This window comes from Oncorhynchus gorbuscha, linkage group LG07 (assembly GCF_021184085.1).
Source record: "Oncorhynchus gorbuscha isolate QuinsamMale2020 ecotype Even-year linkage group LG07, OgorEven_v1.0, whole genome shotgun sequence".
Lineage (NCBI taxonomy): Eukaryota > Metazoa > Chordata > Actinopteri > Salmoniformes > Salmonidae > Oncorhynchus > Oncorhynchus gorbuscha.
In genome coordinates this window covers 23,669,592-23,697,307 of record NC_060179.1, presented here as the reverse complement: position 1 = coordinate 23,697,307, position 27,716 = coordinate 23,669,592, and the positions used below count along the sequence as shown (strand labels likewise).

The following is a 27,716-nucleotide window of genomic DNA, read 5'->3' as shown; positions in this document are numbered from 1 at the left end:
CCCTTTTTGTTATTTTTAGACATTGTAACAATTTATGCTTCAAACAGGTTAAGATTTCCAGAGTGGGCTTTCGGATACTTTATAATTATATGACTCATACTTATCCCGGGGAGGTGTGGTATATGGCTGTTCTTACGCACGACATAAAGCGGGGTGCCTGGATACAGCCATTAGCCGTGGTATATTGACCATATACCACAAACCCCCGAGGTGCCTTATTGCTATTATAAATTGGTTACCAACGTAATTAGAACAGTAAGAGTATTTTGGGGTCATACCCATGGTATACGGTCTGATATACCATGGTTTTCAGCCAATCAGCATTGTGGGCTCGAACCTCCCAGTTTATGGATAGAAAATGACTTTATAGGTCATTACCCAATCAGAGCCTTTTAGGATTGCACATTCAGCAAGTCCCATTAGAATCCATTTTCCCATTCACAGTGTTGGTGGTGCTCATAAAATTGATTAGATTTAGCAGAGAGCCCATTCTGGAAATGTGATGTACTTGTACAGTATATTGTTCCAAACAATATCATAAAATGACCAAAACTAAGAGTACTTTTGAGATATTAATATTTATGCTGAATACATTTGTGAACATTTTTATTTCAGAATGTGGACATACTCCATATTATAGAGCACACTAAGGAGTATAATGACACCAAGATGTCTGTATCATGTACATTTCGCAGACCATATGGTCTTAAAAGGGCTGTAAAATGGCCAATTTCATCATGATTCTCTCAAAAATGGTTAGTGATACAAATGGAAAAAGCATGTCAAACATCCCAATGAAGTTTCTATGTAAGAATTGCCAGAACAATCGGAGATAGTCAGAAAATATTTTCGGTGTGCTGGCATGGAATCTCTGTTACGTGAGGATTCCACCTTGTTAATGTTAATAATATCAGCAAAAAAAAAAAAAAAAACGAGATCCTATCAGCAATAAATCACTTTTCAAAATCTTGAAACAATAGGTTCTGTGTCTATGAGTGTTTGCAGTGCAGAACAATCCCTGATTTCTTACCGACTGGTACCGACTCTTACCGACTGGTAGCTGCAAGTCTGTAGTTTGTGTAGACAAGATTATCCCTGTTTAACCTCACCTAGAAGGATTGGTTTATGGCAAATGCCTACGCTTCACTTCTGGTCAAAGGAACATCAATCAAGATGCCCCCACAACAGTCAGCAGATACATTATTTGGCAACAACAAGGGCAATCCTGCAGAACATTTTTGGATGGATATTTGGATGACGGGCACAATTTCTGGCGATTAGTGCAGCGTGTCACAACATGAATAGAAGTAAGGAATGGAGGCAGCAAACAGAAAGTCATTATGCATCCAGGCATCACTGCGTTTGTGGGGTGCCTGGCCAAATGTAGCCATTGAGGCACTTTCTAAAACACGAACAACAAGTGGAGGCACAGAGCAGCGAAAGAACAGACCCTCATTTCATAGAGACAGACGGGGGAAGAGTTTACTCTTCGAAGCCCCAATTGAGGAACGCTCACTTTTCAGCACCGGGAGAAGGTATCCTGAAAGAGCTCCTGTTCTGCGATTCAGTTCCCAAACAAAGGCAATTTCACAGGACCTTAAGACCAGGGCCCTTTCTCTCTCTCTTTCTCCCGCTCTCCCTCTGCAGCTTCTATTAGCATGTAAATGGACGTCCAACAGGATGGAACATGAAGGGCCGGGAAACTCCCAAAAAACAAGTAGCGACATTGAGGAAAAGCATGGGAATGGCACTGTCATTCGGTCTCCTATACGTCTGGCTAACACCGAGCCAAAAAAGCTACAAAAAACACACACAGCTTGAGTCTTGACAATAGGGACCTAGAACAGAGGGCAATGGAAGGAAGTGGAAGACCAATAGTTAATCTAGACCACAATGTTCTGGGTGCCCTGAAGGCTTGTCACATTACATTTTGGACATAATCATTCTCTCAGAGGAAGATATCCTGTGGAGGGCTGCTCTAGTACATTCACATAACCAAGCTCCCTAGAAAGACCTCCTTCAGACTTCTCCACAGCATGATAGGTGGCTGTAGTATATCCACCAGTGTAGGGTGAGCAATTGCAAGGCTTTAAGCCCACAGAAAGTGTCAGAGGTCAGCCGGTTTCAGCTAGCATAACCTACACGCATGTGAGGTAACTGCAGGGTACATAGTATGTATGCACACATGACTAAGTCGCTTTGGATAAAAGCGTCTGCTAAATGGCATATATTATTATTATTATATTATGATGATATCCAATCCAGGCAGAGTTGGTAGGTACCAAATGTATTGGAAGTGTAGTATCTGGGCAGTGCTAGTGTTTAGGCTAGAGGAGGCCTACTCTCCACAGGATATAATTAATTATGCCCGAGGGGGTGTGGTATATCGCCAATATACCACGGCTAAGGGCTGTTTTTAGGCACGACTCAACGCAGTTGGCCATATACCACATACCCCCGAGGTGCCTTATTGCTATTATAAAACCTGGTTACCAATGTAATTAGGGCAGTAAAAATAAATGTTTTGTTATACCCATGGTATACAGTCTGATATACCATAGCTGTCAATCAATCAGCATTCAGGGCTCAAACCACCCAGTTTATAATCACTACAGCTGCACACCACTAGCAGGTAGCTCCGCTTGGACTTCTTCTATTGATGAGGAAGTGTCAGTCTGTGTGTCTCAGAGGACGCTGACCTGTTACCCGATAGCCCCGGCCGCTGAAACCAGGGTCAGGTTTAGGAGTGCAAGCAGGCTCACACAGTGCTGCAAAGGTCAGTTGCATCATAGACCCCAACACTGAGCCAGAGAGCAGAGGCTGCATCTCAATAGAATAAAGTGGCCTCCTTTCCTCATCTCTTCTCCTTTGCATGCACTGATAATTCTGAGTAGGTCGTTAACATTAAAATGTTACAATAAGGTGCAGAGCGTTCGATTTCTTGCTGGCGGGCAAGGAGACCTCAGCTCCGCTAAAACCATTAACAAATTTGTGCAGTTGTCAAGCGATTGTTAAATACATGTTAACTATTTGGTTGCAATATCATCACCCCTTGAAGAGCATAGATCAGAACATCAAATGTCTGATTATTCCATGCAAAAAACAATTGTTCTGTAATCAGAGTTACACAGCAAGTAAATGCATGCTTCTCATGATCAGTCAACATCAATTGATCATGTAATTTCAGATGTGTGAGGGTAGCCTCACGATATCTCTCAATATTGGACACAATTACACTGAACAAATATAGAAACATAACACGTAAAGTGTTGGTCCCATGTTTCATGAGCTGAGATAAAAGATCCTTGAATTTTGTCATATGCACATAAACCTAATTTCTCACAAATGTTGTGCACAAATTTGTTTACATCCCTGTCAGTGAGCATTTCTCCTTCACCAAGATAATCCATCCACTTTACAGGTTTGGCATATCAAGAAGCGACTAAACAGCATGATCATTACAATAAAAGGCAACTCTAAAATGTTCAATTTTGTCACACAACACAATGTTACAAGTTGAGGGACCGTGCAATTGTCATTCTGACTGCAGGAATGTCCACCTGAGCTGTTGGCAGAGAAATTAATGTTAATTTCTCTACCATAAGCCGCCTCCGTTGTTTTAGAGAATTTGGCAGTACATCCAATCGGCCTCACAACCACAGACCACGTGCACGGTGTCGTGTGGGCGAGCGGTTTGCTGATTTCAACGTTGTGAACATTATGGCAGTGGGGTTATGGTATGGGCAGGCATAAGCTACGGACAACGAACAGAATTGCATTTTATCGATGGCAATTTGAATGAACAAAAATACAGTGACAAGATCCTAAGCCCAATTGTTTGACCCGTTCTTTTAAGATACAGTATCTGTGATGCATATCTGTATTCCCAGTCATGTGAAATCCATAGATTAGGGCCTACTGAATTTATTTACAGTTTATATAAGGAAATCTGTCAATGTAACTCAGTACAACCAATGAAATTGTTGCATGTTTCGTATATATTTTTGTTCATTACAATTGGATATTTGAGTGGTATAAAAATAAAAAGTTAACTGTAACTGACAAGTATGTGGTTTAGGATTCATTTCCCATCCTTTGTTGGCTCTGCCTGCCAAGCAGCAGAAGGGCACATTTGCCGATCACACGAGGTTGGTGGCACCTTAATTGGGGAGGACGGGCTTGTGGTAATGGCTGGAGCAGAATTAGTGGAATGGTATCAAATACATCAAACAAATGGTTTCCATGTGGTTGATGCCATTCCATTTGCTGTGTTACGGACATTATTATGAGCCTTCCTCCCCTCAGCAGCCTCCTGTGTTGCCGATTTACTATTAGCTGATAATGTTTACCTTGCAAGCTACCGGTAGAAACTTTGTATAATTGGCTAACGATAGTGGTAAGTAGACCTAATGTACTTTGTCCTCCAACCAATGTAGGTCTACCTAGCGAAATTAGCTAATATCCCACTTTCAACATTGTTTGTAAGGTTGTTTCATCATGATTGCTGCTGACAGATATGACAGGCTACATGGATGGATGGACCACGTCAAATTGGCTAGCTAGCTAATAACAGATCACTTCAATATGGCTCGTTAATGAGCTAACTTTCAGGAGATAAACCAGATGGCGATATCCAAATATTGTTAGATTTGCTTGCCATGCTAGTGGTGATAACAGTAGTCCGACTTTACCAGGACAAGGACTTGCCGATGTCAAGCTCTTTCCAAAAGCCTAACCTCTGATGAGGGAAGCTAAATGACATGTTGTTAGCTACATGCCAAATGGATAGGCTACCCTCACGTATCTGAAACTACATGATCGATTGATGTTTACAGATCATGAAAAGCCTGCAGTTGCTTGCTGTAAACTCTGATAGAGCGAAATGTGGAATAATGGGAAAATGTGTTGTTCTGACTATGCTCTTTGAGAAGTGATGATATTAAAACCAAATAGTGCTAACATTTATTTAACAATCCATTGAAAACAGCACGTAGTTGTCAATGGTTTCAGAGAAGCTGTGAGTCTCCTTGCCCCCCCCAGGAGTCAAATTAAACGCTCTGCACCGTATTGTGACGTTTTATTGATAACGACATATAGGTCAAAGGAAAATGGGACGTGGAGAAGACTAGAAGTCTGTCAACCTCCTCCTCTCTCCCAGGCCCAACTAGTTCACCCCGCCCATCACGTCTCCGTAGGGTTTCTGTTCCTTTGAAACTACTTCACAGTGGGAGTGAGCAGTCTAAACTAACCAGGGACACTTAGAAATAGATGGACAGATTGACATGCCATAGAGAGAAGAGACAGATAGGCCAAACGATTAACAGGCGATACTTTGGTCAATGTACTGATAAGATGCCATTTGTAGGCTAATTATTGTACCAAGTCAACACTGTGGTTTCACTACTTGGCTTTGTATTCTTTGTGCTCATTCATGAATTGCACAGGAAGGCTCAAGGCTCTACCTGTGTCACACGCGCTCTACACCAGATGAACGTGCTAGATGGTGAGTGTGCATCAAAACAGGTTTAAAATGTCTCCCCGCCTATATTTTCTTCCCGCCTACAAGACAAATCTGCAAAAGGGAGGGAAAGTGCATCAGCACCTCTTCCTCAAAATACATTTGCTTCCAGTCTCTGATTCCATCTAGCATCTGTCCTAAATCACACAATCTGATTTTATCCTCCATCTCCTTGCTAGAATGCACAGATGCAAATAGAAATTCTTTGGGCTCAAGTGCAGAAGAAATGCTAATGAATTTGGGTAAAACTTGAGTGAGTGAGGGAGTTTCTAATCCTTAACAGCCTAAACACTGATGCACTTTACACTGTTGGGCAATACATTCTAGGTGCTAACGCAAGTCCTTTAACTGAAGACTGTAAGATGAGCTACTAATCCCAACCAGCGCGCCAATTCCCTGAGAAATGTCTCAGACTCCCAAACATCAGATGCCTTAGTAATGCTATAGTAGGAAGGAGGAAGGGGGGAAAAACAAAGGAGAAATTCCTTTGGAAGATGTGGCCTTGTTGGGTAGACCAGTTTGCTGTAATGTGACCAAGATTGTTACACTGAGGGGTAAAACCGCATAACAATACCAGTTGCTTGGGAAACATCACTTGCCTCATGCCAGTGTTTCACCCTGGTCCCCTTAGTTTGGTTCAACGTCCATTGTCAGGGCGGCCCCATCCATGATTTTGGTTAGACAGTCGGCAAATACCTTCCAAGTGCAAATTCCAGTTCTGCAATCGTCTGATTAGTGCTTATCGACACGATGCACGAGGTCAACAAGCCGGTGTTAGAGAGATAAGCATTGCCTTGTCACACACCCTGAAAAGGGGAAGTAGCTTTTCATTCAACGGCCACTATTCCAAGCCAGCATGGGTTGGTGGCCAAAGCAATTTCCTGAGCCATCATGGGCTGCTGTATCTTGACCCTCCTCCTCCTCATGACAGAGAGAGAGAGACAGAGTTCCAGAAATAATGTTTGACACAATGAGACATGGAGGAAACTGGTCAAGGAGGGGCAGGGCTACAGCGTTCCAGGTTGACATAGTGAGAAATGAGAAGGTAAAGTAACTCAAAATGTCAGTACCTGTTCAGGTGGAGAGGGAACATGAAGACAGTCACCACAGCAATAAATGGAACAAAATCATAGGTGGTGTGTGGTCACACTTTCTAATATTTCACATTAGCCCAGTCATGGAGTAAACAGAGGCTTGCCTTCCTCTCATCAATCATCTGCTAGCACTGTCACTCAATTAACCCAAACCAACAAAACTGGGGTGGGAAATGTAACAAGGGGCTCTAAGAAAGACTGTCAAAACAGAAGCTAGATGACATGTTTACACCAGAGTGGTCACGGTTGGTGGCCACTTTATTTACACACGCCAGAGTAAAGTTCAAGTTATGACAAAGACCATTGTACGCATATCGGCACACCTTTAACAAATTAGTAGAATGAATTCACTCCAAAAGTGACTGTTGATATCTTCAGGCTCTTGTTATACTTTTCTAACATGGCCAGCATGACGATTTAAAAGGTACCACAAAAAGGGTAGGGAACGCCTACGCTGTTAAGTGTGCAATAACTCAATCAGCTCTTGAACTCCTAAATGACACACTTTTTCAAAACTTTGGCAAAGGGTAAAGTCCATAAAACTGAGTCCACTTTGTTCGTAACAGGTTCAAGTTTTGGGAACAGAAAACTGTATTGAGCTCAAATGTTTCATCAATGCGAAAATTTGCAGAATGTCGGGCAAAATCCATCTCACTCCATCTTCTCCCACTGCCGGCCACTGGGCCTCCTCTCATCACCATATTTGGTGGTGAGTGGAAATGACAACCGGATGCTTCAGATTTATACATCCGGTGAAACATCTGTTTCAATTGTCCAATCTTTTTTTACTACGGTCAATGAACCTTAACGACCCCAAGCATTTTCTACCGAAGAGACGCCACCACCCAGTTCTACCACTGCTGTGTCCTTGAGGCTGCTATCTGGTGCTCCTGTCGGCGGCTGCTGCTGCTGCTTTGGTCACAGTTCAAAGAAAGGTAAATGACAAGTAAAATGTCATCTTCACACATTAACGATAAACAAATAGATTGGTCTGGACAGTGAGCACAAGCCTTCCAGGTTAGGAAGGGTTGACATCACATCAGCTACATGGGTATAGGTTGAACACACACTGGCCAGTAATCATCTGGGCAACATTTCACATTGCTCTTATACCCGTGTAGTATCTGACACTGCAGTGGAGGCTCCTCAGAGGACAGGAGGAAGGGGAGGACCCTCCTCCTCAGTGGATTTCATAAAAAAAAAATAGTGAAACATTTAAAAAAGCTATAATTTTAAGATAAAACTATACTAAATAGGGGCGGCAGGGTAGCCTAGTGGTTAGGGCGTTGGCCTTGTAACCGATCGAATCCCGTCGTTCTGCCCCTGAACAAGGCCCCTGAACAAGTTAACCCACTGTTCCTAGGCCGTCATTGAAAATAAGAATTTGTTCTTAACTAACTTGCCTAGTAAAATAAAATATTCACGTCACCAAATAATTGATTAAGGAAAGGGAAAGAGGGTTACCTAGCGGCAGGTAGCCTAGTGGTTAGAGTGTAGAGGCGGCAGGTAGCCTAGTGGTTAGAGTGTAGAGGTGGCAGGTAGTCTAGTGGTTAGAGTGTAGAGGTGGCAGGTAGCCTAGTGGTTAGAGTGTAGAGGCGGCAGGTAGCCTAGTGGTTAGAGTGTAGAGGCGGCAGGTAGCCTAGTGGTTAGAGTGTAGAGGCGGCAGGTAGCCTAGTGGTTAGAGTGTAGAGGCGGCAGGTAGCCTAGTGGTTAGAGTGTAGAGGCGGCAGGTAGCCTAGTGGTTAGAGTGTAGAGGTGGCAGGTAGCCTAGTGGTTAGAGTGTAGAGGTGGCAGGTAGCCTAGTGGTTAGAGTGTAGAGGTGGCAGGTAGCCTAGTGGTTAGAGTGTAGAGGCGGCAGGTAGCCTAGTGGTTAGAGCGTTGGGCCAGTGACCGAAAGGTTGCTGGATTGAATCTCTGAGCTGACAAGGTAAAAATCTGTAATTCTGAACAAGGCAGTTAACCCACTGTTCCCCAGGCGCCAAAGACATGGATGTTGATTAAGGCAACCCCCTCGCACCGCTCTGATTCAGAAGGGTTGGGTTAATGCGTAAGACACATTACAGTTGGACAACTGACTAGGTATCTCCCTTTCCCTAGTCAGTTGTACAACTGAATGCATTCAATTGAAACGTGTCTTATGCATTTAACCCAACCCCTCTAAAACACAGTTTTGCAATGAAGGTCTACAGTTGCCTCAAAAGCACTCTGTGGGGTAAGCACCATGGTGTAGCCGGAGGATAGCTAGTTTCCGTCCTCCTCTGGGTACATTGATTTCAATACAAATCCTAGAAGGCTCATGGTTCTCACCCCCTTCCATAGAGTTACACAGTAATTCACTTCCGGAGGACATCTTACAAACTATCAGAACTCTTGCAGCATGAACTGACATTTTGTCCACCCAATCAAAGGGTCAGATAATGAATCTTACTAGAAGGCCTTAGTTATAGCCAGATATCAGTGCAATGCATAACATCTGGTAAGTATTTGATTCAAAGAGAGAGAAAGAGTAGTTAAACAGTTTTGAAAAAATACATTTCTTCAAAAATGAAGGAGAAGCAAGAGAGAGAGCTAGATATATATGCTTTAATAGAAATAAGGCTGTGCTCATGAAAAAAGATCTTGTCTTCCCTCATCTTAAAACGACACCAAACGCCACTGTTAGACTGTAATTACTACTAGTTTAACTCTGCTAAACTGCCTCTTAAAGTCCATAATTTCCTATCTGCTGAGTCTGACCCTAATGCTAGCTACAGATGTAGGATCTTAATGTGAGCCAGTTTGCTACAGTAGGGACATAATCCTGCAGCAACAGGAAATGTGAATTATTATATGGATTCAAATTATTGATACATTTTATATCAGGGCAAATCATGTCTGAAATGTTAAAGTGGTGGCCTCCTGAGTTGCGCAGTGGTATAAGGCAATGCATCGCAGTCCTAGTTGAGCCACTAGAGATTCCTGGGTTTGAGTCCAGGCTCTGTCCCAGCCGGCCGCAACCGGGAGACCCATGGGGCGGCGCACAATTGGCCCAGTGTCATCCGGGTTAGGGGAGGGTTTGGCCGGCAGGGATGTCCTTGTCCCATCGTGCACGAGAAACTTCCGTGGCGGGCCGGGCGCAGTGCACGCTGACACGGTCGCCAGGTGTACAGTGTTTCCTCCGACACATTGGTGCCGCTGGCTTCCGGGTTAAGTGGGCATTGTGTCAAGAAGCAGTTTCTCGGCTTAGTTGGGTTGTGTTTCGGAGGACGCACGGCTCTCGACTTCGCCTCTCCGGAGTCCGTACGGGAGTTGCAGCAATGAGAGAAGAATGTAACTACCAATTGAATACCACGAAATATAATAATAAAAATTTAAGAGAAAAAAAAAGTTGGTGGAAATTAAACTTTTAGAAGTCTTTTTAAACCTTGAAAACATTACAATATTGCTTTTCCTTCTATGCAAGAAAACTCTTACCAACAAAAGAGTGATCAAATTAAGATCCTACATCATGTAACTATATTCAGCCTCTACTTATGTAACAAGGCCACAGCTCCAAGAACCGCAGAAAGTAGGCTTATTAAGAGGGTTTTATTTATTAAGGGTATCATTCTCTGTGATGTTGCCTTAGTGATGTGTTTTGCCCTCTGCTGGCTCGGCCAGCGTGGGGTTATTTCCTATTTCATCATCGTCACTGGACACCTGCATGTGTCAGTCTGTCCATCTGATTTATCCATTATCACATGGTCTAGACTAGAGGCAAATAGTCCAATAGTGTGCAACTGCAGCCTGCAATTCGGAGCATTCCTGCCTGTGGGCATCTACAGGAACACCCCCACCACGAGTATCCCATTGGTTCCTGCATGAACACCCTCCCCAGCCTGCCCTCACCGTCTTTAACAGAACTGCAGGAAAACAGTGCCCGACAGGCAGTGGCAAAGGACACGGTCTACTGGTTACCCCCGCCTCTTGCGAGTAAAGCAGGCAGGAGTCGAGAGCAACACTGTGCGCTAACTAGCTAGATCTCGCCCCCGCCTCCCGCCTGCTGTGTACCATAGAAAACCGTAACCGACAGGCTGGGACGAAGGACACGGTATACCAGTGTCGCCCCCACTTACAGCTAGCTACTCCGGTACAGAGCAGGCGGGAGGCAGGGGCGACACTGTGTGCTAGCGACATTGTGTGCTAGCCTTCCCCACCTCCCGTGTACTGGAGTCCTCCTTAGGACTAGCTGGTTAAGCTCGCGCAGTGTCCTTCGCTCCAGTCTGCACGAACACCTGCCCTCGCCGTCGTTAACGGAACTGCAGGAAAACAGTGCACGAAAAGTAGATTTGGCAGCTGCCAGGAGAACGTTACCTGCTCCAATGTATAGTGCCAACTGTAACATTTGGTGGAGGAGGGAACATGTTCTGGGGCTGTTTTTCATGGTTCGGGCTAGGCCCCTTATTTTCAGTGAAGGGAAATCTTAACGCTACAGCATACAACATTCTAGACAATACTGTGCTTCCAACTTTGTGGCAACAGTTTGGGGAAGGCCCTTTCCTGTTTCAGCATGACAGTGCCCCCATGCACAAAGTGAGGTTCATACAGAAAAGGTTTGTTGAGATCGGTGTGGAAGAACTTGACTGGCCTGCACAGAGCCCTGACCTCAACCCGTTCGGACACCATTGGAATGAATTGGAAGGCAGACTGCGAGCCAGGCCGAATCACCTAACAGCAATGCCCAACCTCCCTAACGCTCGTCGGTAAATGGAAGCAAGTCCCACAGCAATGTTCCAACATCTAGTGGAAAGACTTACCTGAAAAGTGGATGCTGTTTTAGCATCAAAGGGGGGGGGGGGGACCAACTCCATATTAATGCCCATGATTTTGGAATGATATTTTTGACAAGCAGGTGTCCACATACCTTTAGTCATGTAGTGTCGAATAAAGAGGGGTTCCTGCAGATGCAGGAATTCCCACATGCAGGAACACCCCAAATTGCAGCTGTAGTTGCACCCTTAAATAGTCAGCCAGTCATTTCTGTCATAATTATGGAATAACTGTAGACTCAATTGCAAAAGTTCCTGCCTTACCAAATGTCAACTGGTTCATGTTGAAGACGTCATTAAGATAGCACGGACATTGTGTCCCGAACCCTGGCCTATTAGTAAGGGATTTTAAAGGTGGTCCTTCTGTAGCTCAGTTGGTAGAGCATGGCGCTTGTAACGCAAGGGTAGTGGGTTCGATTCCCGGGACCACCCATATGTAGAATGTATGCACACATGACTAAGTCGCTTTGGATAAAAGCGTCTGCTAAATGGCATATATTATTATTATATTATTAAAGTGATTATACAGAAGTATAGGCTGCTCATTTTCATTCATTTGGATTGCAGCTGATTGGGAGACTGCCACTGCTGCCGGCAACATCAGATACACTTCTCCGCAAATAGCCTACCTTACTCTACGTCTGTTCATTGAAAATAATACATAGCAATGTTGAAATAAGCTGTATAACTGTCCTTGTGAAATCAATGGGGAATAAGTCAAACGCCATATATAGGCTATCACACCAAGGAAGCTCATGTCAGCAGCATCCCCGACTCACCTAATGTTTTGACAGCAATCTGCCGCGTCAAAGGTGGAGGCAGGTTAATGCACACCAAATCCACATCCTGATGCAGCAAAACGTCGTCGATTCTATTGGTATAAAACGGTACATCCATTTCCTTGGCCAACTCCTCTGCTTCCTCCTGAGTCCGTCCCCATAGAGCCTTGACGGCGAATCCTTCGTTCTTCAGAAGAGGGATAATCACACGCGCGGTCAAGCTGGTGCCAAACACGCCGACCCCGGGAAGCATGGCTCGAGTGCCCGGTCTTCCCGACCAGCTTCACAGCATAGCAACGCGGCAGTCGCGGGGAGAAACGCAATTGTTAACATCAGATTGGCCATCCACCCGCTCAAAACGACTTGGCACCTCGCATTTTAGCATCCGTTTTGATCGATTTGTAATAGATATTGTCGTATCCGCCGTTATCACAACAATTATACCGAAATCCGCGTATTCTAGATACACAAATTAAAATGCACCATTCTGAATTAACCGCGTCCGGCTACGAATGAAGGGCATGTCACTTTCTGTCTTTCCTGCAACGCCCTCTGTACAGATATAGAAACCAAGTAAATAAATCCGAATTTCCTGTTAACGTTGTAGAGGTGTGAAAAAGCATTCCAGTCGCCTTCAATAGGCCTGGGAGGATGCCTGTATTTAAATGCATGCAACGCCAATGATCCAGCGGTATTATGCAGCTTTTAATAACGTTGCAACCCAGTTCTGCAATGACTGTGCTGGATACGGCAGGCTCAAGAGAGTGATCCCCTCCCAGTTTTAACCCTCTCGCTCCTGGTATGAAGTGGTTCGAATTTGACGCCCATCATAGTCGCAGCAGGTGCAATAACGGAGTATAGTTTATTAAAAACCAGGGCCTGGTCTCCAAAAAAGCATTTTACGGCTAAGATCATCGTTAGAACCTTAGTAGGAGTATCGTTAAATCTCCGAGCTGTTAACCAAAACCATCGTTATGATAACGTTGCACTTGAAAATGTTCGTAATCTAACACCTGCCTCAGACCACTCGTAGAACAGCTAAATGCGTCGTGTTTTATTTTGTCCTCCTTATTTTGCGACTTTGTAAACTGTCTGTAATTTGTCTCTATTTCATTTCAGGCTAACATGTGCGCAGCCGCAATGATGTGCCAAATCTGTGATTTTGTTACTTTTTATTGGGTAAGCATTAGAACAAGCCACGTTAATATTTGCAGCCGTAGGTGGTAATACAGTGCTTTCAGAAATTATTCACGCCCACTTTTTGTCACTGGCCTACACACAATACCCCATAATGTCAAAGTGGAATTATGTTCCAAAATCTTTACAAATTAATAAAAAATGGAAAGCTGAAATGTCTTGAGTCAATAAGTAGTGAACCCTTTTGTTATGGAAAGCAAACATACGTTCAGGAGTAAAAATTTGTTAACAAGCCTTTGAGCATGGTAAACTTATTAATTACATACACCCAGTCACTACAAAGATACAGACATCCTTCCTAACTCAGTTGCAGGAGAGGAAGGAAACCACTCAGGGATTTCACCATTAGGCCAACTGTGACTTTAAAATATTTACAGAGTTTAATGGCTGTGATAGGAGAAGACTGAGGACGGATCAACACTGTAGTTACTCCACAATACTAACATAATTGACAGAGTGAAAAGAAATAAGCCAGTATGGAATACAAATATTCAAAAATATGCATCCTGTTTCCAACAAAGCACTAAAGTCAAGGGGTGTGAATCCTTTCTGAAGCCACTGTACTGTATTTCTCTAGAAGCTGATCCGTCAGTATTCTGAAATAATGATATGGTAAGATTTTAATTATAAAAGCTGATCTGAGAGCAGCACTGCCTTTCTTTCGATCCTGTCAGTATCGACACATGCTCCAGCGGCGCACAAAACAACTGTTCTCAGTATCGACACATGCTCCAGCGGCGCACAAAACAACTGTTCTCAGTATCGACACATGCTCCAGCGGCGCATGAAGCAACTGTTCTCAGTATCGACACATGCTCCAACGGCGCACGAAGCAACTGTTCTCAGTATCGACACATGCTCCAGCGGCGCACGAAGCAACTGTTCTCAGTATCGACACATGCTCCAGCGGCGCACGAAGCAACTGTTCTCAGTATCGACACATGCTCCAACGGCGCACGAAGCAACTGTTCTCAGTATCGACACATGCTCCAACGGCGCACGAAGCAACTGTTCTCAGTATCGACACATGCTCCAGCGGCGCACGAAGCAACTGTTCTCAGTATCGACACATGCTCCAACGGCGCACGAAGCAACTGTTCTCAGTATCGACACATGCTCCAATGTTGCACGAAGCAACTGTTCTCAGTATCGACACATGCTCCAATGGTGCACGAAGCAACTGTTCTCAGTATCGACATGCTCCAGCGGCGCACGAAGCAACTGTTCTCAGTATCGACACATGCTCCAGCGGCGCACGAAGCAACTGTTCTCAGTATCGACACATGCTCCAACGGCGCACGAAGCAACTGTTCTCAGTATCGACACATGCTCCAGCGGCGCACGAAGCAACTGTTCTCAGTATCGACACATGCTCCAGCGGCGCACGAAGCAACTGTTCTCAGTATCGACACATGCTCCAACGGCGCACGAAGCAACTGTTCTCAGTATCGACACATGCTCCAGCGGCGCACGAAGCAACTGTTCTCAGTATCGACACATGCTCCAGCGGCGCACGAAGCAACTGTTCTCAGTATCGACACATGCTCCAATGTTGCACGAAGCAACTGTTCTCAGTATCGACACATGCTCCAATGGTGCACGAAGCAACTGTTCTCAGTATCGACATGCTCCAGCGGCGCACGAAGCAACTGTTCTCAGTATCGACACATGCTCCAACGGCGCACGAAGCAACTGTTCTCAGTATCGACACATGCTCCAATGTTGCACGAAGCAACTGTCCTCAGTATCGACACATGCTCCAATGGTGCACGAAGCAACTGTTCTCAGTATCGACATGCTCCAGCGGCGCACGAAGCACATCGACACATGCTCCAACGGCGCATCGAATGCAACTGTTCTCAGTATCGACACATGCTCCAATGGTGCACGAAGCAACTGTTCTCAGTATCGACACATGCTCCAATGGTGCACGAAGCAACTGTTCTCAGTATCGACATGCTCCAGCGGCGCACGAAGCAACTGTTCTCAGTATCGACACATGCTCCAATGGAGCACGAAGCAACTGTTCTCAGTATCGACACATGCTCCAATGGTGCACGAAGCAACTGTTCTCAGTATCGACACATGCTCCAGCGGCGCACGAAGCAACTGTTCTCAGTATCGACACATGCTCCAATGGTGCACGAAGCAACTGTTCTCAGTATCGACACATGCTCCAACGGCGCACGAAGCAACTGTTCTCAGTATCAACACATGCTCCAATGGTGCACGAAGCAACTGTTCTCAGTATCAACACATGCTCCAATGGTGCACGAAGCAACTGTTCTCGATATGTGGTGTTTTGGGAAACGAATGTTACGTCTTTGGCTGTTGTAGGAAATATGCATTGTTAAAACAAGCATAAGCCTAACATGCTAACCAGACCGCCCGCATTGTGTGCACAAGAGTTGCAAAATAAATGTACACATACGTGTTTGAAAGGGAATGCTGCTCTCGGATCAGCCTTCTCCATTAAATTATTTCCTTAACATTACAATTGTTTCACAATACTGGCAATGGATCAGCTCCTGGAGAGCTGCAAATATCAAGGCACTAAACCACCGATTTGGCATGTCATTGCACACGTTAGGCTACACATCATGAAATATATTGAGACAAATTACAGACAGTAGCCTATAAGTAGCAAAATAGAACTCGATTGAACATAAAATATATTTCAATATGATTGAAATAGGCCTACAGCCTACTGTTTATATTTGAATGCAGTCATCTCAGTCTTGCTTGTTTGTAACAATTGCGAAGACACTGGCAACTTTGCATTTGTAGTCGACTTTGTTGTGAAGTTATTGGATGTCACAGAGAGACTGATAAACCATGTGACGCTGCAATGCTGGATAATACTACAGGCTTAAGCAAAATAAAAAATAAAAATCATAGAACCTCATTGGCAGTTGGCATATCTTAGTGGGTTCGATCCCCGGGACCACCCATACGTAGAATGTATGCACACATGACTGTAAGTCGCTTTGGATAAAAGCGTCTGCTAAATGGCATATATTATTATTATTATTATTATCATATGACGGATGTGAGCTACTTTGAATTCTGCAGCAGAGCACAATGCCCTGGGTGCCAGCGAGGATTGGAATTTTATCAGGATTGAGTTCACTGTAAGCTCTCTTGCTCCTCAGCATGGCCCGGATTCTATCAGTTCGCTTTATTTTACTGCTACTCACTCTGAAATGATAATATGGAGGTACTCTACATGACCAAAAGTATGTGGACACCTGCTCGTTGAACATCTCATTCCAAAATAATGGGCATTAATATGGAGTTGGTCCCACCTTTGCTGCTATAACAGCATCCACACTTATGGGAGGCTTTCCACTAGATGTTGGAACATTGCTGCCGGGTCGGGCACTGATGTTGGGTGATTAGGCCTGGCTCGCAGTCGGCCTTCCAATTCATCCCAAAGGTGTTCAATGGGGTTGAGGTCAGGGCTCTGTGCAGGCCAGTCAAGTTGTTCCACACCGATCTCAACAAAATATTTCTGTATGAACCTCGCTTTGTGCACAGGGGCATTGTCATGCTGAAACAGGAAAGGGCCTTCCCCAAACTGTTGCCAGAAAGTTGGAAGCACAGAATCTTCTAGAATGTCATTGTATGCTGTAGCATTATGCTACATGTATGCTGTAGCATTAAGATTTCCCTTCACTGGAACTAAGTGGCATTAGCCCAAACCATGAAAAACAGCCGCATACCATCATTCCTCCTCCACCAAACTTTACAGTTGGCACTATGCATTTGGGCAGGTGACGTTCTCCTGGCACCTGCCAAACCCAGATTTGTCCATCAGACTGCCAGATGGTGAAGTGTGATTCATCACTCTAGAGAATGCCTTTCCACTGCTCCAGAGACCAATGGCGGTGAGCTTTGCACCACTCCAGCTGACGCTTGGCATTGCGCATGGTCATCTTAGGCTTGTGTGCGGCTGCTCGGCCATGGAAACCCATTTCATGAAGCTCCAGACGGACAGTTCTTGTGCTGACGTTGCTCCTCGAGGCAGTTTGGAACTCGGTAGTAAGTGTTGCTTGTGTGGCCTACCACTTCATGGCTGAGCCATTGTTGCTACTAAGTATACAGATTAGTTCAGCCTTCAGCACCACATCTTCCATTTATTTTGTAACCACTGTGAACTTGCTGACATAATCCACAGTGTCTATATCAGTTTGTCTTTGGCAGAGTGTGCCATTGATTCTGTAAACAACAGAGCAAACTGAGGTGGAAAACAGTGGCAGTACTTTGCCCAGCTTGTGCTGACGATTCATATACTGTAAAATAGGTCAAAGGTCATTCAATGCCAAAGTTCAAGGTTCTGGTACTTTCCTTGCCCAGTGTAGTGAGAATTTGAAAAGATGCCTCTAACCACAGATCTAGGATCAGATTACCCTAACCCCAATCCAAACCTTAATCTTATGGGGAAAGGAGAATACCTGACATTAGCCAAGCGTTAAGGGCAACTCAACCGGGGAGTGAGGGGTGCAGGGCTTGAAGCAGTCACAGTGCAGGCTAGCAGGATGGCAAAGAGAATCCATCTGGTGACCGTCCATATAAACCTGTAGGTATAGGAAGACCGACTAGTAAAGGGCATCATTTACAAGTTACAACCACAGGCTTGTTTTAACCCACCTACAGTAACAGAGACCAAAGCAGTCCACGTAGGCTACGTGCATCTTCACACTCATCCTGACTACCCATTCTCATGTCTGAGCAAGAGGGCCAGCCCAGCAGGGTCATGTCAAGGTGAGTCATCTGTGTGTGGTATGACACAGTGTCACAAACAGACTGAATAACACTGCAACACACTTTGTCTTTGTGTCTCTCTCTCATTGTATGAGATGCTCGTGCCGTTAATTTGCTGCAGACAGACGGAGGTCACGTCCTGCTGTGGTCATTTGACTGGGGTGTCTGGTCGGTCTGGCTGGCTAGGAGGAATGACCAGTACCATGTGCCTTGGCTCTGGTTAGGACCTGTTGGTGATAGAAACCCAGAGTTAGGAGTATGGAGGCCTGAATGTACTCTCAAAATATTTTCTCTGTCCATCAGCATGAGAATATAGGAGTGTAAGCGCACACACACACACACACACACAAAAATATATATAATGACAGGAGATGGTTACTGTGTCACCCGGGTATCCAGTAACCTCTGTCTCATTCAGGATTTAGCAGGCTCCTACTGGACAGGTTTTCAGCACCAATGGCTTGTCATGATTGTACTATAACGAACAATTCCTCTGACTATACAATCGCGTGTTTTACAGACAATGCACTAACCCACAATATATTCATGTATCATTCACATAGTGAATGACAGGGACAAAACGACATGTCCACTGAAACTATCCAAAGCATTCTCTTCCCTTTTTGTCCTCCTGTGAAGCAACTTGGGGTTCATCACAGGGGCATTTAATGCAAAGACGAATGAAACTACAATTCAGCAGTATCTATCAGAGGTGACGAAGGTCGCAAAAGGTTACACAAATGGCACTACTTAACCACTACATCTTAAACAAGATAATAGTGACTTCTGGAGGTTATAGAAGTCTTGATGACCCCTTTTGGATACAGAAAAAGGTTTGATCTAACAACACATACCCAAACTCTGTCAAAACTTAGACATCTGATCAACTCTGATTCATGCAGTGGGACACGTTTTTGCTCTCTCGCAAAATAAGCATGCAAAAGATGTGGCTTATCAATGTGGCTTTTCAGACTGCATAGATGTTTAAAGTGTTTGCTGCCCCCTGGTGGAGAGATTCTACAGTGTTGAGTCCATGTGACAGACGCAATATCTTGGGTCACGTTCAGGACAGGATGGTGCAATGTACTGAAAGTTGTCCAACGGTTAGAAATGCCATCAACAGAGCCGACATGATTCCTTACTCTCCATGTCAGAGTAGCATACTGTGCATTCGGAAAGTATTCAGACCCCTTGACTTTTTCCCATTTTTATTTTTTACATTACAGCCTTATTCTAAAATGTATTAAATAGCTTATTTTTTCCCCCTCATCAATTTACACACAATACCACACAATGACAGAGCCAAAACAGTGTTTTTGATATTTTAGCAAATGTATTACAAATTAAAAACTAAAATATCATATTTACATAAGTATTCAGACTCTTTACTCAGTACTTTGTTGAAGCACCTTTTGGTTCAGGTCCGGGCTCTGTCTGGGCCACTCGAGGACATTCAGAGACTTGTCCCGAAGCCACTCCTGCGTTGTCCTGGCTCTGTGCTTAAGGTTGTTGTCCTGTTGGAAGGTCACCCCAGTCTGAGGTCCAAAGTGTAACGGATGTGAAACGGCTAGCTAGTTAGCGGTGGTGCGCGCTAAATAGCATTTCAAATTGGTGACGTCACTTGCTCTGAGACCTTGAAGTAGTGGTTCCCCTTGCTCTGCAAGGTCCGCGACTTTTGTGCAGCGATGGGTAACGATGCTTCGAGGGTGACTGTTGTTGATGTGTGCAGAGGGTCCCTTTTTCGCGCCCAGGTATGGGCGAGGGGACGGTCTAAAGTTATACTGTTACATAAGCACTCTGGAGCAGGTTTTAATCAAGGATCTCTCTGTACTTTGCTCCATTCACTTTTGCCTTGATCCTGACTAGTCTCCCAGTCCCTGCCTCTGAAAAACATCCTGATGCTACCACCACCATGCTTCACCATAGGGAGGGTGCTAAGTCTCCTCCAGACATGACGCTTGGCATTCAGGCCAAAGATTTCAATCTCAGTTTCATCAGACCAGAGAATCTTGTTTCTCATGGTCTGCGATTCTTTAGGTGCCATTTGGCACACTCCAAGCAGGCTGTCATGTGCCTTTTACTGAGGAGTGGCTTCCATCTGGCCACTCTACCATAAAGGCCTGATTGGTGGAGTACTGCAGAGATGGCTGTCCTTCTAGAAGGTTCTCCCATCTCTAAAGAGGAACTACAGTGACCAAGGTCCTTCTCCCCCGATGGCCGATGGCTCAGTTTGGCCGGGCGGCCAGCTCTAGGGGAGAATCTTGGTGGTTCCAAACTTCTTCCATTTAAGAATGATGGAGGCCACTGTATTCTTGGGGACCTTCAATGCTGAAGAAATGTTTTGGTACCCTTCCCCATATCTGTGCCTCAACACAATCCTTTCTCTGAGATCTACGGACAATTCTTTCAACCGCATGGCTTGGTTTTTGCTCTAAAATGCACTGTCAGATATGGGACTTTATATAGATAGGTATGTGCCTTTCCAAATCATGTCCAATCGAATTTACCACAGGTGGACCCCAATCCAAGTTGTAGAAACATCTCAAGGATGATCAATGGAAACAGGATGCACCTGAGCTCAATTTCGAGTCTCATAACAAAGGGTCTGAATACTTACGTACATAAGTTATTTTGTATTTGTAATACATTTGCAAATGTATTTAAAAAAAATGTATTCACTTTGTCATTATGAGGTATTGTGTGTAGATTGCTGAGAGAGAAAAGAAAACTATATTTAATCCATTTTAGAATAAGGTTGTAATTTAACAAAATGTAGAAAAAGTCAAGGGGTCTGAATACTTCTCGAAAGCACTATGTCCATTCTACACAATATACTTATCTCAACACACTACTTGGATTAGGAGATATTACAATGTTAAAATAAATACTTTAATATAGTGAAAAACATAACAAATGACAGGAGTTTGTACAGTTCAGACATATTTCAGCACGTTTATTTATTCATTACTCAGAGGCACAGATATCATTTAAAGGGCTACCCTTCGCTACGCATGCTCCCAAAAGTAACTCCTACTAGAGTACAATATGTGACGTGCACACACACACACACACACACACACACACACACACACACACACACACACACACACACACACACACACACACACACACACACACACACACACACACACACACACACACACACACACACACACACACACACACACACACACACGCTGGTTCTCCCTCAGAATGGAGGCTCACTCCCCAATCGCTACTAGTCGCTTCATGTAAAAGATTGTAACTATGTACAGAGAAAAGAGAAAGCGATTCGACAGGTTGCTTCTCCTTCGATGAAGCCTCCATGGCCCCCTTGAGGTAGATTACATTCTCTCGTCACTTTAACCAGGTAAATGGAACATCTACTGCTTGCTATACTGTCACCCAGAAGTCTTAGTTTTGTGTCCTCTAAAAAGGTTTGAAGTCATCTCTTTTGCTGCTATTCAGCTCAAGTAAGCAAGCTGTGCTGTTTTTAGTTCAACTTTATTTCTTACACTATTAACAATGTGACGTTTCATATCACAGACTCAAAGATTGTATCTTTGGTGGCTAAAAACCTAAAATAAAAATACATTTTCAATTAACTTAAAATCAGTAACATAACCCATCCTCCAACTGGCTCCTCAAAAATCCTTTTGGTGAAATCTCTGCCAAAGTCTGTGTTTCCAATGTGTTTGAGAAAAACACAAATCTGCAAACAACTTGGAACCCCCCCCCCCATCCATCCCACACCTCCATAAAATCGAAATACTCCAGTCCTGAAAAGTAACACTTAAAGAGTGTCATCAGAAAATCAAGTATAACATAACAGTTAAGTGCAAACAGACACTATGACTACAAGTTACACAGGTGTATGTCGGAAAAACAAAACAAAAACACACCAGGAAACATAAAAACATTGTCTGATGGGCGACGCTACAACAAAAGACAGGCTGTTTTCATGACATACTGTAGAAAAATACAATGTTCTGGTTATAAAATACTGCACAGCTACCAAAAGGTTTCAAAATAAAACTGGATGTAAATACAGAAGAGTTTGATGAGTGATTCCTTCCTTTCTTTGCCCCAATAGTTTCTTATATCTGGTGACTTCCTACGTCCTATAAAACTTCACAAGCCCTGGAAACCACAGATGCCATGCGTTCCACTGTTGATATGTAGCCTAAAAAGGAACTCATTTTGTAACCACAAACTCAGTGTTGCTCATCAAAATGGTCTGTTAGGTAAGAATTTGAGTTCAAATGTGTTGACCTCTGTGCGTCTCCAAATCAAAAGGATTAACTGGTTATAATAACGTATATTGTATTTACAATTTGAAAGTGATCTTGCTTTTTCCACCCCACCCTACAAGCACGGGCGACAGTTGGCGCGTGTACTGTGGCTGACATTGACAAGCATATACTTTCAGCCTTAGTCTTTTTGGCACGTTTCTTCCTATACAAAGTCAAAATGATTCATCATGGTCAGTTGAAAACATGAAACCTAGAGAATATGCACGTACAATTAAAACACAAATAACATCAGAACAAATCCTGACATTGAACAGTGTGATCAACTGATACCTACAGACCACACCTATATGATTGACCTATGAGACCGCATGCTTTCACAAACTCTACTCACCTACCCACTCTGCATGGTGCTCGCCAGAGAGAGAAAACATTGATGGTTCGGAGCACAACATGGAACATAGCTATTTCATAATGAGACTTTTCTATTCCAGTACAGAATCTTGGTTTGGTGTCCTGTGATGGACGTGACACTCACAAATCACAGCCATTTGGATGTGGTGGCATCACTGTATTACAACATCCCAGCCTAAATACTTCTATTATCAGAGCCAAACAATGCAATGCAATCTACCGTATCAGTGCAGTACTGTACGTCGAAGACTGTGCAAAACGCCGAGTGTCGATGTCTCTAACGACACCGTGCTGAAAATGAGCCTACAGTACCCGAACAGTCAACAGTGGCTAGGCCGTCAGAGGATGACTCCAACAAGCACATTTCCTTCTGTTTTAGCTGTCAAGCAACACAATGACCGATTTGAGGGTCACAGAGAAGTGGACAAATTCTTGAGTTGACGATTCATTCAGATTCAGTGTTCGTGTCAAACCATCTCGTGACTTTCCTATATGTTGATGTATATATCGAATGGGCTCTGGTAGGTGAAATACCTTGATGACCCCAGTTGTCCTAGATTTGTGAAGCTGTGGAACGGTACGTGAGTTTAAAGCAGCACTCCTGTACCTGAAAATAGGCTCTTTACAAAAAACGACTTTCATTCCCTGCACCCTTGCATACAATTTCCAATTATCCCAACATAAATATGCTTTATGCTGTGTATTGGGTGTAACACAGTTAACATAGGCTAAATACTAGGATATATACCACGGCTATTTCTTAAAGCAATGGCTGAAGTCGGGACTTTGACCAATGTTACAGAGCCAATAAAACAGGGTCAATTAAGGAGACCCCACCAGGCAAGGTGGACCACCTTCTGTGTCTCAGGCCTGTCTGCAATTCACCACAACAGCATCTATTGCACATTAAAATCCTTGGGCCTATCCTTGCCAAAGCTCCCCACCCCACACACAGACCTCTTTCAGATGTTGTGCTGCACTCAACAACAAGACGACAATTAACAACAAATTAAATACATGAATAAACCTAGTTCCCCCTAGTCCTAGTATGGATTAACAAGGTGGATCCGCTTCTGCGTTAGACCCCCTAACTTCCTCAATTAGAATTGAGGTTGACTGAACTCCGCTGTGAGTAGCTTCAGGGGTATACGACGACACCAGTAGGGCAGAACACCTTCAAAATATGACCCCACCTTTAATAACCAAGGGACAATGGAGCTTTGGAAAGCCATAGCAACACCCCGATCTGTGGAACAGAATAAAAGTATGCTTTTTTTGGACTTGCTGCCTCCTTCCGTTCTAACAGAGCTCCGCTGTGGGCTATGATACTGGAAAGAGTCACAGAAGCATATTATTCTAGATAACAACATTCCTATTGAGTTTTTAGATAATAGATAAGAGCAGGAACCGTATTCATCTCTTTCAGGATTCAAAGTCGATTTGGTTCTGAGCTAAGGGAGATCTTAAAGGCAGCACATTGACTTTGTGCCTCCTCAATCTGAATCGTACTTGAAAGATGAGGACAAAGCCAAAGCCAAAATGAGGGCAAAGATGGACAAACTAGAGAGACTATGGCTGTGTCCGAAATGATATAGGGCCAAAGGGTCAAAAATAGTCCACTATATAGGGACTCGGATGCCATTTCAGACACAGCCCATGTCCATATTAACCCTGTGGTCATCTGCCGATTATGATACACAATTACCATGAACAGACATGAATACTGAACATAGAGAGGGAGTGAAGGGGGAAAAAAGGACGAGCATCCATACAATAAACATTAACACGTGTCAGATTAAAATGTTCATGTCAGAATGCTCTATCCTCCAGTCGGTCAACGTGATAGATAGGCCCCAGGATACATGTGCTCTTTCCACGAATCAGGCTGATGCTATGACATCACACTGCCCTGATTGGTCATCCCTTCCGAGGCTAAAAATCCCTCTGTCCAGTAACATGGCCCCCACTCTGACAATCCCCCAGTAACCCCAAGGTTTTGTGGCCGCAAGCGTTTAAGAGTAGATAGTGATGACCTCGCGTCCGCCCCCACGGACCAGGAGGACCCGGTTGAGACCCTCCAGCAGAACCTCCAGGAACTCCATGTCTGAGACGCCAAGGGTCAAAGAGGAAACAAGGTCACATCACATGACAGGGGTTTATGCAGGTCACGTGACAAGGGGAGTACATTAGCTCTGAAGCTATTAGTTCTAGTACGCTTTAAAGATACACTACATGACTAAAAGTATGTGGACTCCTGCTCGTTGAACATCACATTACAAAATCATGGGTATTAATATGGAGTTGGTCCTCCCCTTTGCTGCTATAACAGCCTGCACTCTTCTGGGAAGGCTTTCCACTAGATGTTGGAACATTGCTGCGGGGACTTTCTTCAGCAGTGAGTGTTGTAACCGAGGACAGATTATTTTTACGTGCTGTGCGCACTCGACAGTTCTGTTCTGTGAGCTTGTGTGGCCTACCATAACAGTACTTACAGTTGACCGGGGCAGCTCTAGCAGGCCAGAAATTTGACGGACTGACTTGTTGAAAAGGTGGCATCCTATGATAGTGCCACGTTGAATGTCTGTCAGCCAATGTTCCCTCTAAGAGAGAAGCACAGGATTGAATTTCACCAACCACTCGATCTCCAAGGCATTCCTAGTCGATTGCCAAACATTTCTGTAAAAAACCCAACAATAAAGCTTTGTGTTCCTATATGGTGTCATATAGCCAACCTCAAATTTAGAAATGTCACGAACATCAATGCACTGGCAGGGCAATTCAAGAAAAGCCTGTATGTGGTGATAATGTATTGGGCCTATAGCTTACAACACAAACCTCATTGCTACAGTACTGTTTTTAATTGGTTAATGTTGCATAGGCTTACGTTTTTTAAGTCATGTTAAAATATAAATCTGAACAGATCTCGGTTTATATTTTGACTCAAAGGGATCTTCTTGACTCAGAAAAGGTTGGTGACCACTGTTCTATAGTTTTCCCTGTTAACACTATTAACGTTTCCCTTTACCGTGGGAATTGTGATTGAATCAACACAATATTAACCGCTTTCAATGCGACATACCGAAACAAAACGAACTATGCAAGAGATTTTGTTGTAGGCAGAACGCATCGGAGTAGGATTCTATTTCAGTGACAGGCACTACTCAACCCGTACTCTACACAGACCTGTGTGGCATATAAACAATCAGAGCTCCTGTAGGCCTGTATGCAAATAGACCATTGCCATGTATGGATCTGTGCCATACACTTGAACTGGACTGTGTTTACAGCATGAGCGATTGTGAGTAGATGCACTTGTTTTGAGATCAAAGCGAGAGCTACATGTAGTCACGTGCACATTTTGTTCTTGTCCTTTCCTAGTTAGTAAGTTACTAGCCCAGTTATAGATCATTTGTAGTTGCACAGAATTTTCACACATTCAAGTTTGCACTCAGCAGACCTGAAATTTGCTCAGTGCAGGAAAATGTTTGAGAGAACACTGCTGTCAGCAACCGGTGTGGCTGAAATAGCCAAATCCACTCATTTGAAGGGGTGTCCACAAACCTTTGTGTATATATAGTGTACAATCAACAACTTAACTATTAATTAAACAATCTTTGCAAAGAGATCATCCTCGACCTCGTCAGACAGCTGATGAAGATGCCATTCAAGTTAACTTGGGCTAAGCATATTCAACTAAGCAACGCACAATTCAAAAACACATGTATAGTCAAATTTGAATAAACAGACATTTGGCTGTAAAGGATACAGTTCTCGTCGCCCCCTCTGTTTTTGGGCGGTCCCGGCATGTTGAGCAGGACCAGGTGGGCTCCCTGTGACTTGTTGACCACCACCTCGTTCAGCTTGACCGCAGTGTGCATCCGGCGCACGTTGGACTGGTTCCTATACCACACGAGGGTGACAGTGAAGAAGAGCAGGCTCAACCCAACACAACCCTGACCCTCAAACTTCTGTCCCTGACTTCTCCAATAATATTAATGGACTGGATTTACATAACACTTTTTCAGAAGCTCAAAGCTCTTTACATTGAATCCTAACTAGAAACATGGAAAGTAAAACTAACTAATCTGTCACTCTTCTCACGTAACACTCATTAGTCTAAGCATTCATTAATGATTGACACTTCCTGATCATGTTTTTTTAAATGACAAATTACAGTGCTATTGGCAGATTGGCAGATTGGCAGCCTTTAGCACACAGATGAGAACATGAAGCAGGTCAGCTGGTGGTTATGATAGTGAAGCCCTGGGAGTTATGTCACTCTGAATTAAGGCTCAGGATGGGCAGTCAAAGCAGCATCACACTTCAAACAGTGGCAGTGGCAGTAGGGTGGTAGAGAGGATAAACTATTGTAGACCTGGTATACTGACAAATACAATGGGCAAGCCTGTGGGTTTGAAATATTCCATTGTATAACTAAGCAATAAGGCCTGAGGAGGAGTGCCTGGATACAGCCTTTAGCAGTGATATATTGGCCATATACCACACAACCCCGAGGTGCCTTGTTGCTATTGTAAACCAGTTACCAACATAAAAAGGACAAGTAGTTTTGCATCATACCTGTGGTATATTGTCTGATATACCACGGCTTTCCGCCAATTAACATCCAGGAGTCAAACTACCTGGTTCCTAGCACTGCGTTGTATACACAGTATTCCAATATTCAATTGACCAGTTCACTGTGATATTAGGTGTAATATTGATAGCCCTTCTTGAGTTAGAGTGCACAGCAACACCAAAAATGCAGAGCATGATATGCAAATGGTTTGAAGCAGAAATCGCCACATCACAAATACAACGAGGCACTTCCAAAAAAACATACGCTTTCCACCCAGTTGAGATTTAAGGACAATATCATGTTGATTGCAATGACCAATTGAAATGGATTTTGGACC

The 27,716-nt window shown here is 43.9% G+C and overlaps 2 protein-coding genes across 8 annotated transcripts in view; both read right to left on the bottom strand.

Moving 5' to 3' along the window:
• gfod1 (glucose-fructose oxidoreductase domain containing 1) overlaps positions 1–13,206 on the bottom strand; it is a 37,153-nt gene extending 23,947 nt beyond the window's left edge. The window contains exon 1 of the mRNA XM_046355889.1: positions 12,179–13,206. Coding sequence (XP_046211845.1) covers positions 12,179–12,431 — 253 coding nt within the window. The 5' untranslated portion in view covers positions 12,432–13,206. The remainder of the gene's footprint in view (positions 1–12,178) is intronic.
• An 8,420-nt stretch (positions 13,207–21,626) lies between these two features.
• slc12a7b (solute carrier family 12 member 7b) overlaps positions 21,627–27,716 on the bottom strand; it is a 72,752-nt gene continuing 66,662 nt past the window's right edge. For all 7 annotated transcript variants that reach the window (XM_046355883.1, XM_046355882.1, XM_046355887.1 and 4 more), the window contains 2 exons: positions 26,570–26,703; positions 21,627–24,907 (listed from right to left, as the gene is read on the bottom strand). In XM_046355883.1, the coding sequence (XP_046211839.1) occupies positions 24,816–24,907; positions 26,570–26,703 (226 nt within the window). In that variant the 3' untranslated portion in view covers positions 21,627–24,815. The remainder of the gene's footprint in view (positions 24,908–26,569; positions 26,704–27,716) is intronic.